This window comes from Carcharhinus amblyrhynchos, unplaced genomic scaffold (assembly GCF_965287045.1).
Source record: "Carcharhinus amblyrhynchos unplaced genomic scaffold, sCarAmb.v2.hapA scaffold_40, whole genome shotgun sequence".
Taxonomy (NCBI): domain Eukaryota; kingdom Metazoa; phylum Chordata; class Chondrichthyes; order Carcharhiniformes; family Carcharhinidae; genus Carcharhinus; species Carcharhinus amblyrhynchos.
The window spans coordinates 4934046-4953629 of record NW_027649781.1 but is presented as its reverse complement, the minus strand read 5'-3'; the positions used below and the strand labels follow the sequence as shown (position 1 = coordinate 4953629).

Here is a 19584-nt window from a genome sequence, read left to right as displayed (position 1 = left end):
AGGACACAGGTTCGAGACCCTACTTTCTCATCCTCCATCTGCATCAAAAATTCAACCATACAATGATCACTTGTCCCAAGGGGATCCCTCACAAGAAGATCCCTAATTCTACCTGCCTCGTTACACAACACCAGATCTAAGATAGCTCGCTCCCTTGTAGGTTCCGTCACATACTGTTCAAGGAAACTATCCTGACAGCATTCCACGAACTCTTCCTCAAGCCCACTGCGTCCGACTTGGATCATCCAATCAATATGCAGATTAAAATCCCCCATAATTATCGCGTGATCGCCGTGGTTGTTTCTTGCTGTATTTGTTAAAGAATGGTCTTTCCTGGAACAGCAGTTATAATAGTTTATTCACACATGAAAAAGATAAAATTACATACATCAAATGCAAGAATTAAAGAAATCAGCAAAGTAAATTACCAGCTGTATTAAATTACGATTTTTATAAACTCTAGAGTTTCTGTTGCAAAAATAAAGGCAGACTTCGCTGGCAGCTAGCGAGTGGAAATTACATTCCAAAACAATACTGGATACTGATAACGACACAGCAAAACTGAAGCTTCACGAGGTCAAGAAAACCAAAACAAACAAAAAGCAAAAAATCCTATCACAGGAATAACATTACATAGCAAATTATACAAGTAGATTCTACAATATTTTAAGCAGCAGTCACATACATTGACATTTATGGTTAAATTAAATGCCGGTGCATGGTATAGGGAGTTGTTGGGGGTGCGGGCAATGGGGGAGGCTGGGGTGACACAGCTGAAGGTCTCTGCTTACAGTCTCGGGATCAGTGTCCCTAGAGACCACAGGTGAAACAGGCACTTTTGTGTCGTGGCCTCAGCCAGCTGATTGCCTTATCCCCAGCCCGAGTCCTCCACCTCTACCCTAACTGGCCGGCGTATAATACATTATCTGTGACTTTACTTGTTGGTTTTGGCTTTGGGTACTGGAGCTGGCGTTCAAAGTGCTGGAGGCAAGCTTAGTTAGGTCCTGTCTTTCCTCCCGCTCAACAAAAGTCATTGCAAACACTTTCTTCAGATCAGGATACGACCCTGGTACAAGAATATTTACAAGCGCTGACATTGCAGTGTTTTGATATATATCCATACAATTCATGAATACTGAGTGAAACTTCTCCACATAATACATCCTTGTTAGGTTCCTGTACCGTGCTATGTATCCTATGCAAACATTAATTTAGAGTCTGGACTATTAAAATACAGCCTAGAGAAAAAAAAACTAAGGGAAATAAGGTTGTACCCCAGGGTTTGGGAAAGGCATGGAGGAGCAATTGTCGCACTGGAGAGGCATTGATGCAGGGAGTGCCTGAGATCTGGTTCGGGGTGAGATGGGGGTTCTTGGAGATGCAGCTGCTATGAATCCTGAGGGGCTCGCAACTGTGAGGTGGAGGGGGAGTCCCCGCTGATAGTACTGTCAGGAACATCAGCAGGGAAGGTCGACCCATATGGAGGTCGGGGGAGGATTTGTGTGGCTCAGCTGGACTCAACTGTGAATCGATGAAGGAGGATACGGGGGCGACCAATCTTCCTCCTCATCATGCTTGTTTTTGAGAATGCTGTGCAACCAAGATCTTGGCTTTAACATCTCCCATACAATCCTTTAGTTCCTCAGACCTTCTAACATTCTCTAAACACCTTTTCCTGGACTTCTGCATCTCTATTCGCCACTGGAAATATACAGACCACCCCATGTTTCTCTTATCTTTCCTCTCCTTCACGGATTTCAGAACGTGGTTCATGCTTTCTTGCCCATAGTGCACATCCATGTAGCACCAGGTGTTCCCTTGAAAGGAGGCTCATTTGCCTTCCCTAATGAATTTCCCATGATCAAAGAGGGGATTGTTCTATCCTGCCAGCCGGTGAGAGACACGGTTACACACAGACAGACAAAAACCGACAGACAAAACAGTCAAGACTAATGAAAAAGGTGAATAAAGGGTTAAAACACTTGGGATTTGAGCATCTTGAGATTATCTGGCTCAGCACCATCATGTGGCAGAAAAGGGTATAACAGCAAAAAGATCTGAATTAGGTTATCAATCAAATCTGGACCGCGGTTTTCTGGGGACTCGAACCCTGGAAAAAAATGCCTATACAGGGGGTCCACCCCCAACCCTTAGCTGTACCCTCGGGGGACTTCAACCCCTGCCTCTATCTGCTTTCCCTGGTAATGCCCAGACAGGATGTGGAGATGCCGGCGTTGGACTGGGGTAAACACAGTAAGAAGTCTGACAACACCAGGTTTAAGTCCAACCGATTTATTTGATAGTAAACTCACAAGCTTTTGACGTTTGGCTCTTCGTCAGGTGAATGGAGAGTTCTGGCCTCAGACAGAGCATATAACAGCACAGTTTACAGATTACTGATTAGAATGCGAGTCTACAATTGACCTGTTATTGAAGTCTTAAAGAGGCCGACAATGTGAGTGGAAGGAGCATTGAAGGAGCAGTCATGACTTGCCTGGATTTGCAAAACCTCACTTACTGTACTGTCTGGAGACAATACACATCTCTTTAACCTGTGCTCAATGCTCCTTCCACTCACATTGTCGGCCTCTTTAAGATTTCAATAGCAGGTCAACTGTAAAGACTCGCATTCTAATCAGTAATCTGTAAACTGTCTGTACTGTTATATGCTCTGTCTGAGGCCAGGACTCTCCATTCACCTGACGAAGAGGCAAACCTCGAAAGCTTGTGAGTTTACTATCAAATAAATTGGTTGGACTTAAACCTGGTGTTGTCAGACTTCTTACAATGTCCAGACAGGACAGCATGTGCATTCCCCTGGTCCAGTTGGTTCAATGCCCAAATCAGACAGTTGCTGTCTCCGAGCCCTGGTCAGCGAGGCACCACAATTCCTTCTCGTGCAGACACTCCAGGGGTTTGCAATCTTGGTGGAACCTCCCAAAACTGTTGGCGTTCTCTCGGGTGACAGCAATCTAAAGGCTCTCAGTCAACTCTTTACACAAACAGCACTGAACACCATACATCCAATACAAGGTCTTTAATTACTTGTGCACAAGGAGAGCTCTCCACGGCCAACACGGGATGGCTGGAGCAGTTCTGAGGTTACAGCAAACCACTCAGCAGTTATAGTCACTTACAGCAAATCAGGAACAAGAGAGTTTTCACATCTTTCATTGACAAACATATTTGACAATTAAATTCCAGCCTTGCACATTCTCATTCGATAAAAAATTGACTTCAGATAATCCTTTATTTACACAGCATATCCTCATAGCTTGCCTTTGGTATCTGTTACGAAAAAAAATCTGGTCTTGGTCACCCTCTGGTGAAGCATGAAAAAGGAAAATGTATAGGGGCTAGTGAAGAAATAATAGATTGACTCCTTTACAAGGTCAGAAAGCTGATAAATACTTCCCACTACTATACAGAGAAAGCATGAAGTTTTGAATTTGAACACATTAACTTCCACACTATTAATCTGAAGTTTTTAACTGCCATACTCAGTTTTATACTGATATACTCAGTTTTGTCAAGTATACTCAGTGTTATCAAATACATTCAGTGCTATCAAATAAACTCACTGCTATCAAAGAAGCACACTGTTATCAAATACACTCGGTGCTATAAATACATGCAGTGTTATCAAATACTCTCAGCGTTATCAAATAAATTCAGTGTTATCAAATACACACAGTGTTATCAAATACACTCAGTGTTATCAAATGCACTCAGTGTTATCAAATACACACAGTGTTATCAAATACACTCACTGCTATCAAATACACTCAGTGTTATCAAATATGCTCAGTGTTATCAAATACGCTAACTGTTATCAAATACACTCAGTGTCATCAAGTACGCACAGTGTTATCAAATACATACAGTGTTATCAAATACACTCAGTGTTATCAAATACACACAGTGTTATCAAATGCGCTCAGTGTTATCAAATACACACAGTGTTATCAAATACAATCACTGTTGCCAAATACATTCAGTGTTATCAAATACACTCAGTGTTATCAAATACATTCAGTGTTATCAAATACACACAGTGTTATCAAATACAGTCACTGTTATCAAATACACTCAGTGTTATCAAATACACTCACTGTTATCAAATACACTCAGTGTTATTTAATACACACAGTGTTATCAAATACACTAACTGTTATCAAATACACTCAGTGTTATCAAATACACTCAGTGTCATCAAATACGCACAGTGTTATCAAATACACTAACTGTTATCAAATACACTCAGCGTTATCAAATACACTCAGTGTCATCAAATACACACAGTGTTATCAAATATAATCACTGTTGTAAGAACATAAGAACATAAGAAATAGGAGCAGGAGTAGGCCATCCAGCCCTTCGAGCCTGCCCCGCCATTCAATAAGATCATGGCTGATCTGTCGCTGCTCAGTTCCACTTTCCCGCCCTCTCCCCATAACCCTTAATCCCCTCTCCTATCAAAAACCTATCAACCCGCGTCTTAAAAATATTTAGCGAGGCAGCCTCCACCACTTCAACGGGCAGAGAATTCCAGAGATTCACTACCCTTTGAGTGAAGAAGTTCCTCCTCAACTCCGTTCTAAACCGCCCCCCTTTTATCTTGAGGCTGTGCCCCCTAGTCCTATTGTCTTTTTTGAGTGGGAAGAGTCTTTCCACCTCTATCCTATCCATCCCATTCATCATCTTATACGTCTCAATGAGATCTCCTCTCATTCTTCTAAACTCTAACGAGTACAAGCCCAGTTTATTCAGCCTCTCCTCATAGCTCAACCCCCTCAACTCCGGTATCAGCCTAGTAAACCTCCTCTGCACTCCCTCCAAGGCCAAAATATCTTTGCGCAGGTGCGGCGCCCAAAAATGCACACAGTACTCCAGTTGCGGCCTCACCAATGCCCTATACAGCTGCAGCAAGACCTCCCTACTTTTATATTCAATCCCCCTCACTATGAAGGCCAGCATCCCATTCGCCTTCCTGACCACCTGCTGCACCTGCAAGCTGGGTTTTTGCGACTCATGCACAAGGACCCCGAGGTCCCTCTGCACCGTCACCTGCTGCAGTTTTTTGCCCCGTAAGTAATAGTCCTTCCTACCATTCTTCCTACCAAAGTGGACCACCTTACACTTGCCAACATTAAATTCCATTTGCCATTTCCTGGCCCATTCGCCCAGCCTATCTAGATCCTTCTGCAGACTCTCCACACCCTCCGCACAATTTGCCGTTCCCCCAATCTTGGTGTCATCAGCAAATTTCGACACTCTACACTCGGTTCCCTCCTCCAGATCATCTATATAAATGGTAAAAAGCTGAGGCCCCAGCACCGACCCCTGGGGCACTCCACTAGTCACCATCCGCCAATCCGAATAGCACCCGTTGACCCCCACTCTCTGCCTCCTGTTTGACAACCAATCCTCTATATTCTCAAATACACTCAGTGATGTCAAATACATTCAGTGTTATCAAATCTACTCAGTGTTATGAAATCCCTTAGTGTTATCAAATACCCTCAGTGTTATCAAATACCCTCAGAGCTATCAAGTACTCTCAGTCTTATCAAATACACTCAGTGTTATCAAGTACACTCAGTAATATCAAATACACTCAGTGTTATCAAATACACAGTGTTATCAAATACACTCAGTGTTATCAAATACACTCAGAGCTATCAAATACACTCACTGTAATCAAATACACTCAGTGTTATCAAATACAATCACTGTTATCAAATACACTCAGTGTTATCAAATGCATTCAGTGTTATCAAACACACTCAGTGTTATCAAATACACTCAGTGTTATCAAATATGCTCAGTGTTATCAAATACATTCAGTGTTATCAAATACACTCAGTGTCATCGAATACAATCACAGTTATCAAATAAATTCAGTGCTATCAAATACACTCAATATTATCAAATATGCTCAGTGTTATCAAATATGCTTATTGCTATCAAATACACTCAGTGCTATCAAATATACTCAGTAATATCAAATATACACAGTGTTAGCGAATACACTCGGTGCTATCAAATACACTCAGTGCTATCAAATACACTCAGTGTTATCAAATACACTCACTGCTATAAAATGCATTCAGTGCTAAAAATACATTCAGTGCTATCAAATACGGTCAGTGTTATGAAATATACTCAGTGTTATCTAATACGCTCAGTATTATGAAATATGCTCAGCGCTATCAAATGCACTGAATGTTCTCAAATACACTCAGTGATATCAAATACCCTCAGAGCTATCAAGTACTCTCAGTCTTATCAAATACACTCAGTGTTATCAAGTACACTCAGTAATATCAAATACACTCAGTGCTATCAAATACGCTCAGTGTTATCAAATACGCTCACTGTTATCAAATAAACTCAGTGCTATCAAATACACCAGTGTTATCAAATACACTCAGTAGTATCAAATACACTCAGTAATATCAAATACAGTCAGTGCTATCAAAGACACTCAGTGTTATCAGATACAATCAGTGTATCAAATAAACTCAGTGCTATCAAGTACACCCAATGTTATCAAATACACTCAGTGTTATCAAATATACTCAGTGTCATCAAATACACTCAGTGCTATCTGATATACTCAGTGATATAAAATACACTCAGTGATATCAAATACAATCAGTGTCATCAAATAAACTCAGTGCTATCAAATACACTCAACTTCATCAAATATGCTCAATGGTGGAAAATGATCTGGGAGGTTGTACTGCAGGTTTGTGGCAGACTGAAAAGATTGAGTATGTGGTCATTAAGAAAGAGGATGTGTTGGAACTTTTAAATTCTATCAAGATAGATAAGTCACTGGGACTGGATGGGATGTATCCCAGGTTACTGTGGGAGGTGAGGGAAGAGATTGCAGAGACCCTGGTGATGATCTTTGCGTTGTCGATGGAGATGGGGGGAGGTTCCGGAGGATTGCGGATGTGGTTCCTATTTCAAGAAAGGGAACAGGGATAGCCTGGGAAATTACCAACTGGTGAGTCTAACCTCAGTGGTTGGCAAGTTGATGGAGAGGATACTGAGGGACAGGATTTATGAACATTTAGAGAAGTTTAGTATGATCAGAAGTAGTCAGCACGGCTTTGTCAAGGGCACGTCGTGCCTTATGAGCCTGGTTGAGTTCTTTGAAAATGTGACTGAACACATTGACGAAGGACGGGCAGTGGATGTGGTTTATATGGACTTCAGCAAGGCATTTGATAAGGTCCCCCATGCAAGACTTCTTGAAAAAGTGAGAGGGCGTGGTATCCAAGGGGCTGTTGCCTTGTGTATCTAGAACTGGCTTGCCTGCAGAAGGCAGAGAGTGGTTGTGGATGGGTCTTTTTCTGCACCAGTGGAGTGCCCTAGGGATCTGTTCTAGGACCCCTGCTGTTTGTCATTTTCATAAATAACCTGGATGAGGAAGTGGAGGGATGGGTTAGTAAGTTTGCCGACAACACGAAGGTTGGTGGTGTTGTGGATAGTCTGGAGGGATGTCAGAGGTTGCAGCGAGACATAGATAGGATGCAAGACTGGGCGGAGAAGTGGAAGATGGACTTCAATGCAGATAAATGTGTAGTGGTCCATTTTGGCAGGTCCAATAGGATGAAGGAGTACAATATCAATGGTAGGACTCTTGGCAGTGTTGAGGAACAGAAGGACCTTGGGGTCTGGGTCCAAAGGACTCTTAAATCGGCCTCACAGGTGGAGGATGTGGTCAAGAAGGCATACGGTGTACTCGCCTTCATTAATCGAGGGACTGAGTTTAGGAGTCGGGAGGTAATGCTGCAACTTTATAAGACCCTTGTCAGACCCCACTTGGAGTACTGTGCGCAGTTCTGATCGCCTCACTACAAGAAGGATGTGGAAGCTATTGAGAAGCTGCAGAGGAGATTTACAAGGATGTTGCCTGGATTCAGTGGCATGCCTTATGAGGATAGGTTGAGGGAGCTAGGTCTTTTCTCCCTGGAGAGACGAAGGTTGAGATGTGACCTGATAGAGGTTTATAAGATGTTGAGAGGTATAGATTGGGTGGATTCTTGGAGGCTATTTCCCAGGGCTGAAATGGTCGCTACAAGAGGACACAGGTTTAAGGTGCTGGGAAGCAGGTACAGAGGGGATGTCAGGAGTAAGTTTTTCACTCAGGGGGTGGTGAGTGAGTGGAATACAATGTTGGCAAGTGTGAGGTTATCCACTTTGGCAGGAATAATAGTAGGAAGGACTTCTACTTACAGGGCGAAAAGCTGCAGCATGCTACGGTGCAGAGGGACCTGGAGGTCCTTGTGCATGAGTCGCAAAAACCCAGCCTACAGGTGCAGCAGGTGGTCAAGAAGGCAAATGGGATGCTGGCCTTCATAGCGAGGGGGGTTGAATATAAAAGTAGGGAGGTCTTGCTGCAACTGTACAGGGCACTGGTGAGGCCGCAGCTGGAGTACTGTGTGCAGTTTTGGTCGCTGCACTTGCGCAAGGATATTTTGGCCTTGGAGTGAATGCAGAGGAGGTTCACTAGGCTGATACTGGACTTGAGGGGGTTGAGCTATGAAGAGAGGCTGAATAGACTGGGCTTGTACTCGTTAGAGTTTAGAAGGATGAGGGGGGATCTTATTGAGACGTATAAGATGATGAAAGGGATGGATAGGGTAGAGGTGGAGAGGTTCTTCCCGCTCAGAAAGGACAGCAGGACTAGAGGGCACAGCCTCAAGATAAGGGGGGGGGGCAGCTTAGAACAGAGTTGAGGAGGAACTTCTTCACTCAAAGGGTGGTGAATCTCTGGAATTCTCTGCCCGTTGAAGTGGTGGAAGCTACCTCACTAAACATATTTAAGACGTGGGTAGATAGGTTTTTGGTAGGCAAGGGGATTAAGGGTTATGGGGAGAAAGCGGGAAAGTGGAACTGAACCACTTCAGATCAGCCATGATCTTATTGAATGGCGGGGCAGGCTCGAACGGCTAGATGGCCTACTCCTGCTCCTATTTCTTATGTTCTTATGTTCTTATGAATCAGCTGTCGTTGGTGGTGGTAGAGGCGAACTCATTGGAGTCTTTCAAGAGACTTCTGGATGAGTACATGGCACTTAATGGGATTGAGAGTTATAGATAGGCCTGGTAGGTATGGATATGATTGGTGAAACTTGTGGGCCGAAGGGCCTGCTTGTGCTGTAGTGTTCTATGTTATATGTTATCAAATATGTTCAGTAATATCAAATACACTCAGTGTTATCAAATACACTTAACGTTATCAAATATGCTCAGTGTTATCAGATACACTCAGTGTTATCAAATACACTCAGTGTGATCAAATATGCTCAGTGTTATCAAATACATTCAGTGTTTTCAAATATGCACAGTGTTATCAAATATGTTCAGTCTTATCAAATACGCTCAGTGTTATCAAATACACTCAGTGTTATCAAATACACTCAGTGTGATCAAATACACTCAGTGTTATCAAATACATTCAGTGTTTTCAAATATGCACAGTGTTATCAAATATGTTCAGTCTTATCAAATACGCTCAGTGTTATCAAATACGCTCAGTGTTATCAAATACACTCAGTGTGATCAAATACGCTCAGTGTTATCAAATACATTCAGTGCTATCAAATTCACTCATTGCTATGAAATACACTCAGTGTTTTCAAATAAGCTTATTGCTATCAAATACACTTAGCACTCTCTATCAAATACACTTAGTGTGATCAAATACACTCAGTGTTATCAAATACATTCAGTGTTTTCAAATATGCACAGTGTTATCAAATATGTTCAGTCTTATCAAATACGCTCAGTGTTATCAAATACACTCAGCATGATCAAATACACTCAGTGTTATCAAATACATTCAGTGCTATCAAATTCACTCATTGCTATGAAATACACTCAGTGTTTTCAAATAAGCTTATTGCTATCAAATACACTTAGCACTCTCTATCAAATACACTTAGTGTTATCAAAGCTGCTTATTGCTATCAAATACACTCAGTGTTTTCAAAGACACTCAGTGCTATCAAATAAACTCACTGTTATCAAATAAACTCACTGTTATCAAATAAACTCAGTATTATCAAATATGCTCAGTGTTATCAAATACACACAGTGCTATCAAATACACTCAGTGCTATCAAATACACTCAGTGTTATCAAATACACTCAGAGCTATCAAATACACTCAGTGTTATCAAATACACTCAGTGTTATCAAATAAACTTACGGCCATCAAATACACTCAGTGCTATCAAATATACTCAGTAATATCAAATATACCCAGTGTTATCAAATAAACTCTGCGTTATCAAATATGACCAGTGCTATCAAATACAATCAGTGTTATCAAATAAACTTATTGCTATCAAAAAAGACTCAGTGCTATCAAATACATCCAGGGTTATCAAATATACTCAGTAATATCAAATATACCCTGTGTAATCGGCATTCCCACATCATTATCAAATATGACCAGTGCTATCAAATACCCTCAGTGTTATCAAATACTCTTAATGTTATCAAATACACTCAGTGATATCAAATATGTTCAATGTTATCAAGTGCGCTCAGTGCTATCAAATACACTCAGTAATATCAAATATGTTCAGTCTTATCAGGTTCGGTCGGTGCTATCAAATACACTGAGTGTTACCAAATATACTCAGTGTTATCAAATACACTCAGTGCTATCAAATACTCTGTTATCAAGTATACTCAGTGATATCAAATACACTCAGTTTTATCAAATAAACTCAGTGTTATCAAATACACTCAGTGTTATTAAATACACTCAGTGTTATCAAACACAGTGCTGTCAAATACATTCAGTGCTAACATATAAATTCACTGCTATAAAATACACTTAATGCTATAAATATACACAGTGCTATCATATGCACTCAGTGTTATCAGATGCACTGTGTTATCAAATACCCCCTGTGTTATCAAATAAACTCAGTGATATCAAATACACTCAGTTTTATCAAATACACTCAGTGTTATCAAATACACTCAGTGCTATCAAATATACTCAGTAATATCAAATATACATAGTTTTATCAAATACACTCTGCGTTATCAAATATGACCAGTGCTATCAAATACACTCAATGTTATCAAATACTCTTAATGTTATCAAATACACTCAGTGATGTCAAATATGTTCAATGTTATCAAGTGCGCTCAGTGCTATCAAATACACTCACTGATATCAAATATGTTCAGTCTTATCAGGTTCACTCAGTGCTATCAAATACACTGAGTGTTACCAAATATACTCAGTGTTATCAAATACGCTCAGGCTTATCAAATATAGTCAGTGTTATCAAATATTCTCACTGTTATCAAATAAACTGTGTTATCAAATATGCTTATTGCTATCAAATATGCTCATTGTAATCAAATACACTCTTGTGTTACGAAATACACAGTAATATCAAACACATTCAGTGTTATCAAATACACACATTCTTATCAAATGCCCTCAGTGTCATCAATTACACTCAGTGTTATCAAATGCACTCAGTGTCATCAAATACACTCTGCTATCAAATGCACTCAGTGTTATCAAACACATTCAGTGCTGTCAAATACACTCAGTGCTAACATATAAACTCACTGCTATAAAATACACACAGTGCTATAAATACACTCAGTGCTACCAAATACACTCAGTGTTATCAAATACTCTCTGTGTTATCAAATAAACTCAGAGTTATAAATACACTCAGTGCTATCAATATGCTCAGTGTTATCAAATACATTCAGTGTTATCAAACTCAGTGTTATCAAACTCACTCAGTGTTATCAAACACACTCAGTGTTATCAAATACACACATTCTGATCAAATACACACATTCTGATCAAATACACACGTTTTGATCAAATACACACAGTGTTATCAAATACACTCTGTTATCAAATAAGCTCATTGCTATCAAATAAACTCACTGTTATCATATAAACTCAGTGTTGTCAAATACACTGAATGTTATCAAATTCGCTCAGTATTATCAAATACTCTTAGTGCTATCAAATTCAGAGCTGGAAACTGACAGCATTTAAGAGTCAAGGAAATTAATGATGTAAATTAAAGCGGAATTAATTCCTTTTTTTGTTATTCCTGGAAATCTTTCTGTCGTAGTTACTTAGGTGAGCTAGATGCCCAGCAGTTTAGAATTCACTTTAATCTCAAGGTCTATCCCCAACATCACATCCCTTTCCCGCCCCCACCCCTGCACCGCAGCACTTCCATGTCTCATGCCTCCTGTCACTACCACCAAAGTCTATGCCCTGGCCTCACCACCAAACACTGGGCCCTGGTTCTCACCACCAAACACTAGGTCCTGGTTCTCACCATGAAAGTACCCCCCCAGGTCTCACCACCAAACACCGGGCACAGTCTCTCCACCAAACTCCAGGCCCAGGTCTCACCATGAACTCCAGGCCCCGGTCTCACCTCCAAATGCTGGGCCCCAATCTCACCACCTAACTCCAGGCCTCAATCCATGAGCTTCAGGCCCCAGTCTCACCATGAAGTTCAGGCTCCGGTCTCACCATGAACTCAAGGCCATGATCTTACCATTGAACTCTGGACCCCATTCTCACCATGGAACTGCAGGCCCAGGTCTCACCATCGAACTCAAGGCCCTGGCCTCATCATGAACCCCCGCATCCGGCATCACCACAACCTCCAGTCCCTGGCTATCACAGCCAAACCCCAGGCCACGGTTTCACCACAAACTCCAGGCCCCAGTCTCACTACCCAACTCCAGGCCCCGGTTACATTACCGGACATTGGGCCTCGGTTCTCACCATGAACACCAAGCCCAGTCTCACCACCGAACTCCAAGCCCTGGTCTCAGCATGAACTCCAGGCCCTGGTCTCACCATGAACTCCAGGCCCTGGTCTCACCATGAACTCCAGGCCTCAGTCTCACCATGAACTCCAGGCCTCAGTCTCACCATGAACTCCAGGCACTGGTCTCACCACCGAACATTAGGCCCTGGGTATGCCACTGAAATCCAGTGCACAATTTCACTGCCCTTCCCACCGGCAAGATCTTCCCGTCGCGCCAAAGTCAATGGAATTCTGAACTACTCGCTGCATTTTACGGCTCCTCACCCACCGCAACACTGCCATTAAACTTCATCCCAGCCACGCCACCCAACCTCCAAACTTGCTGCCAAACTCCAGGACTCCGGGTCTCTCCTGTGTTTGCTCCCTCCCCAGGCGTGCTGTGCCTCTTCTCCTTTCGAGTCCGCTTGGAGCGAGTCCCTGGAAGTTTGACTCCCCCCTTTTCCCCCCCTCCTGACTCTCCTCCTGTTTTGCAGGTCCACCCTTTACTGCTTCGGGAGCGAAGGCACGAGCCTTCGTCCAGGACTAAGTTGCTTCGCCGGACAGTCAGCGTCCCGGTGGAAGGGAGGCACGCCGACCACGGTAAGTCATTCGCTTCTATTGTGTCCTCACCCCTTCCTGCCCTCCTGCCTTTGTCTTTCTTGGTGGAGGTGGTGGAGAGGGACAGACTGCCCGCCGTGGGGAGGGTGGGGTGGGGGTGGGGGGGGGGCTGATGGTGGTTTCCACTTTGCTGGGAATTGTTGACACATCAACCAGGGCCCTAACGCTATGATCAGCTCCAAATGCTGTGATTCCGATGCTGGGGTTGACAGGTGGTGTCAGTGTTGGCATGGGTATCTGCAGTTGATTGAACTGGAGAACCTCTATGCCAGCACTGCCTGTTTGGGGAATGTTTGGGCACTTTTGGGAAGATGGGATCAATCAGAGAATCATAGAATCAAATGGGCAGGTAAGTCACAGATGGAATTTAACCCTGAAATATGTAAGGTAATCCACTTTGGGGTGGCACAGTGGCACAATGGTTAGCACTGCTGCTTCATAGTCTCAGGGACCCGATTCGATTCCCGACCTCAGGAGTCTGCATGTTCTCCCCGTGTCTGTGTGGGTTTCCTCCAGGTGCTCCAGTTTTTTTCCCACATTCCAAAGATGTGCGGGTTAGGTGGATTGGCCATGTTAAATTGCCCTTAGCGTCAGGGGAGCTAGCTAAGGTAAATACATGGGGTTATGGTAATGGTGTCTGGGTGGGATTATGGATGGTGAGGTCTTGCTGGGTCAAATGGCCTCCTTCTGCACTGTATGATTCTATGATTCAATGGAAGGAGTAATTTGACAGGGAAGTATTCAATGAATGGCAGGACACTAGGAAGTTCTGCGGAACAAAGGGATCTTGGCGTGTTTGTCCACAGATCTCTGAAAGCGGAAGGGCAGTGAGACTGAAGATTAAAAATAGGTGCTCGGGGAGGTTTAACCCTGAGAGAAAAGTGAGAGTGATGGTGCATGATCTAAGCTTGTTATCTCAAGTATTTGTTAGGGAGCCGCACTGCTTTTGCCGCAGCTTCAGTGACCGAGATCGACGGGGGACAACATGATGCAACCGAGGAAAAGTGCATGCTGCTGGGTTGCACGGGGAACATGGTGATTCGGAAGGGTGCAAGAATCCGAGTCCCTGATTCATCATTTCTCAAGTTGTGGACTGATGAGAGGAAGCTGCTGGGGTTGAAGTGGGTGTTAGGAGCATTGTTGCAAGGGTGGGGTGGAGTTTGCAGTGACAGGCTCTCCATAGAACATCCAACTTCTCAGGACAACTTCTTCCCTGATCAGCGTTGTAGAGCTCAGAGCTGCCTGGACTCTGCGCTCGTGAGGAGATGCTATTGTCCTTCCTTCTAATAATGCCCAACTCCCCGCCCAGCCCTCTTGCCAAGTGGCAGAAGGAGGCCATTCTGCCCATCGTGTCTGCACCGACCGCAATCCCACCCAGGCCCTATCCCCATAAATCGACATATTTACCCTGCTAAATCCCCTGGAGTAATTTAGCATGGCCAATCAACCTAACCCGCAAATCTTTGGAGTGTGGGAGGAAACTGGAGCAAGCGGAGGAAACCCAGGCAGACATGGGGAGAACGTGCAGACTCTGCACAGACAGTGATCCAAGACCGGAATTGAACCTGGCTCACTGGTGCTGTGAAGTAGCAGTACTAGCCACTGCCACCATGCCATCCAGAAGCAATGGCACTAGGAGGCCAGCAGAAGAAGTTTGTGGTGCCTGTCAGCAGCTGTCCGTTTGTTTTAATAAGAGCAGGATTCTAGGGTGTGAGAATGATCACAGATGGAATGAACTGTGAAAAATAATGAATCCTGTACAAATGTCAAACCCAGGCAGGAAACTGGCCAAGGATAAATAATTCAAGAACATGTTGCTCGTGTTTCTACTCTGAGGAAACCAGAAACAAGAAAGGAAGAAAAATGGCTGATGCCAGAAAGGGGAAAGTGGAATGCACAGGCCTGAGGCCTAACAGTTACAATTCTAAAGCGACCTGGGGATGTCTGTGCACAATAATGTTTCCTCTGGTGGGGGAGCCCAGAATCAGGTGGCACTGCTTCCAAATTAGGGATCGCCCTTATAGGACAGAGATGAGGAGGATATTTTTCCTTCAGAGAGCAAAGAACAGTACAGCACAGGAACAGGCCTTTTGGCCCTCCAAGCCTGCGCTGATCATAATGCCTGCTTAAACTAAAACCACTTACGGAGTCCATATCCTTCAATTCCCATCTTATTCGTGTATTCGGTTAGTTGCCCCTTAAATGCCCTAACGTACCTGCTCCCACCACCTCCCGGGCAGCGCGTTCCAGACATTCACTACCCTCTGTGAAAAAACCTTGCCTTGCACATCTCCTCTAAACTTTTCCCCGAGCACCTTAAAGCTATGTCCCCTAATACTTGACTTTTCTACCCTAGGAAAGAGTAACTGATTATCCACTCTGTCATGTCACTCATAATCTTGTAAACCTCTATCAGGTCACCTCTCAACCTCTGTACTTCCAGTGAGAACAAACCTAGTTTATCCAACCTCTCCTTATAGCTAATACCCTCCATGCCAGACAACATCTGATAAACCTCTTCTGTGCTCTCTCCAAAGGATCCACATCCTTCTGATAGTGTGGCACCAGAATTGTTCACCATATTCCAAATGAGGCCTAACTAAGGTTCTGTACAGCTGCAGCATGACCTGCTAATTTTTATACTCAATGGCCCAACCGATGGAGGCAAGCATGCCGTACACCTTTCTGACTATCTAATCCAAAAGGGTGTGAGGCTTTGGAACTCTCTGCCATGGAAGATAATAGGGGCGGGGTCACTGAATATTTTAACAGCAATGTGAATCATAGAATCCTACAGTGCAGAAGGAGGCCATTCAGCCCATCAAGTCTGTACCAACAACAATGCCACCCAGGCCCCATCCCCACAACCATATGCACTTACCCTAACGAGACCCCCTGACACTAAGGGGAAATTTAGTATGACCAATGAACCTAACCTGCACACCTTTGGACTGTGGCAGGAAACTGGAGCACCTGGAGGAAACCCACGCAGACATGGGAAGAACGTGCAGACTTTTCACAAACAGTGACTCAAGCTGGGAATCGAACCCACATCCCTGGCACTGTAAAGTGGCAGTGCTAACCACTGTGTCACTGTGCCATGTGTATAGATTCTTGTTGACCAAGAGAATAAAACATTATGGGGGGTTGGGGAGGTGGGGTAGGAGTAGATGGAGAATGTGGAACTCAATGCAGACAGATCAGCCATGACCTTGTTGAATGGCAGAGCAGGAGAGAGGAGCCAAATGGCCGACTTCTGCTCCGATTTCATACATTTGCCAAGGCAAAGGGCTGAGAAAGGCTATTCCGGATACTGAGCTTAAAGGTAAGATGTTGCGGTGAATCTTTATGAAACGTTCAATGTGGCCTCAACTGGAGTTCATTCTCCAGGCCTGGGCTCACATGGCGATCAAGACAAGATGTGGAGATATTCGAAAGGATGTGGAAAAGATTCACCATGATGGTTTCAGTGATGAGGAACTTCTGTAACACTTGCAGCCACCCCCACCCCACCAGTGGGATTTTCCGACTCCCCCCTCCCCCTCTCCCCGAAGTCAATGGACTTTTGAACTTTTGTTTAAGAAGGGTGCCAGGCAAAAGGCAGGGAATTATAGGTCGGTTAGTTTAACGTCTGTGGTAGGTAAAATGTTAGAATCCATCATTAAGGAGGAAATTGCGAGGCATCTTGAAGGGAATTGCTTGATAGAGCAGACGCAGCACGGTTTCATTAAAGGGAAGTCGTGTCTGACAAATTTACTGGAGTTCTATGAGTATGTGTCTAGGGCGGTCGATAGAGGAGAGCCGGTGGATGTGGTCTTTCTGGATTTTCAGAAGGCATTTGACAAAGTACCTCATAAGAGGTTATTGCAGAAGGTCAGGGGACTTGGAGTTGGGGGTAGGGTGTTAGCGTGGATAGAGGATTGGTTGTCAAATAGGAGGCAGAGAGTGGGGGTCAACGGGTGCTATTCGGATTGGCGGATGGTGACTAGTGGAGTGCCCCAGGGGTCGGTGCTGGGGCCTCAGCTTTTTACCATTTATATAGATGATCTGGAGGAGGGAACCGAGTGTAGGGTGTCGAAATTTGCGGATGACACCATGATTGGGGGAACGGCAAATTGTGCGGAGGGTGTGGAGAGTCTGCAGAAGGATCTAGATAGGCTGGGCGAATGGGCCAGGAAATGGCAAATGGAATTTAATGTTGGCAAGTGTGAGGTGGTCCACTTTGGTAGGAAGAATGGTAGGAAGGACTATTACTTACGTGGCGAAAAACTGCAGCAGGCGACGGTGCAGAGGGACCTCGGGGTCCTTGTGCATGAGTCGCAAAAACCCAGCTTGCAGGTGCAGCAGGTGGTCAGGAAGGCAAATGGGATGCTGGCCTTCATAGCGAAGGGGATTGAATATAAAAGTAGGGAGGTCTTGCTGCAGCTGTATAGGGCATTGGTGAGGCCGCAGCTGGAGTACTGTGTGCAGTTCTGGGCGCCGCACCTGCGCAAAGATATTTTGGCCTTGGAGGGAGTGCAGAGGAGGTTTACTAGGCTGATACCGGAGTTGAGGGGGTTGAGCTATGAGGAGAGGCTGAATAAACTAGGCTTGTACTCGTTGGAGTTTAGAAGAATGAGGGGAGATCTCATTGAGACGTATAAGATGATGAATGGGATGGATAGGATAGAGGTGGAGAGACTCTTCCCGCTCAAAAAAGACACTAGGACTAGGGGGCACAGCCTCAAGATAAAGGGAGGGCGTTTTAGAACGGAGTTGAGGAGGAACTTCTTCACTCAAAGGGTGGTGAATCCCTGGAATTCTCTACCCGTTGAAGTGGTGGAGGCTGCCTTGCTAAATATTTTCAAGAAGCGGGTTGATGGGTTTTTGATAAGAGAGGGGATTAAGGGTTATGGGGAGAGGGCCGGAAAGTGGAACTGAGCCACGACAGATCAGCCATGATCTTGTTGAATGGCGGGGCAGGCTCAAGGGGCCGGATGGCCTACTCCTGCTCCTATTTCTTGTGTTCTTGTGTTCTTGTGAACAGAGCTTGCTGCATAGGAACATAGAAAATAAGGGAACAGGAGGAGGCCATTCAACCCTTTGACCCTGAGTGGGCTGCTCTTACAGTGAGTTGGCACAAGAATGTGGGCCGAATGGCCTTTTTGTAGCCATTTTGATTTGTTTTATTATTGTCACATGTATTAGCATTCAGTATCGTTTCTTGTGCACTATACAGACAAAGCATACCGTTTATAGAGTATAAAGGGAGAAGGAAAGGACACATGCACACCAAAACGCGAAGGTACATGTAAACACATGGAGATACTCAAGATGTACAGATGTCAGAGGTGTAGCTACATGATTGTCACATGTTGCACAGAAGTAGAGATTCATGCACATCTACACATGTGAACTCAGGCACATACAAGCACCAACCAAAACATGCATATCACTATCAAGAGACACCCATGGACAGACAGAAATGCACATACATGAGGTGTGATAGAAAAGAACTCTGTTCATAAAATTGCTTGAATGGAATTGAGAGAGAGAAAGCGAGGCAGCCAGCATTGCGGAGGGTGCTGTAACCGAGAGCAGGAATTGAAACAAATTTAATGGCAGTTATTTGGAAGAACTGTCTCTCTCACTATCTTTCTGCAGCGAGCCGCCCCCAGAATCCAACCTGCCACCAGCCCAAGTACTGGGTAATTGCACCTAATTATTCAATGAATTCTTTCACAAGCTGCTGACATGGATGATGTGGATGTTGAAGCCAGGCTGGGAGAAATCAGCATCATCCACTGTTCCTCAATTCAAACACCCCCTTACATAAGAATACAGAGACAGAGGAATATAGACACACACATGCATATAGACACACACACACACACACACACACACATAACACACACAAACACGAATGCTCGTGCACACAATTACACACGTACACAATTAGACACATAAATACAAACACACTCAAACACACAATCAGAGACAGACATGCACAAACACACACAATTACACTCGCACAGACATACATACACATGTAGACAATTACACACACACAGACACACACAATTACACACATAAACATGCATAATTACACACATACGCACAATTACACATATAGACACACAGAGTTA

At 44.0% G+C, this 19584-nt stretch overlaps 1 protein-coding gene across 6 annotated transcripts in view; it reads left to right on the top strand.

Moving 5' to 3' along the window:
* Positions 1 to 19584, top strand: part of LOC145335766 (ras/Rap GTPase-activating protein SynGAP-like) — a 565240-nt gene that overhangs the window by 145840 nt on the left and 399816 nt on the right. For all 6 annotated transcript variants that reach the window (XM_080181495.1, XM_080181494.1, XM_080181493.1 and 3 more), the window contains exon 4: positions 13336 to 13441. In XM_080181495.1, coding sequence (XP_080037621.1) covers positions 13336 to 13441 — 106 coding nt within the window. The remainder of the gene's footprint in view (positions 1 to 13335; positions 13442 to 19584) is intronic.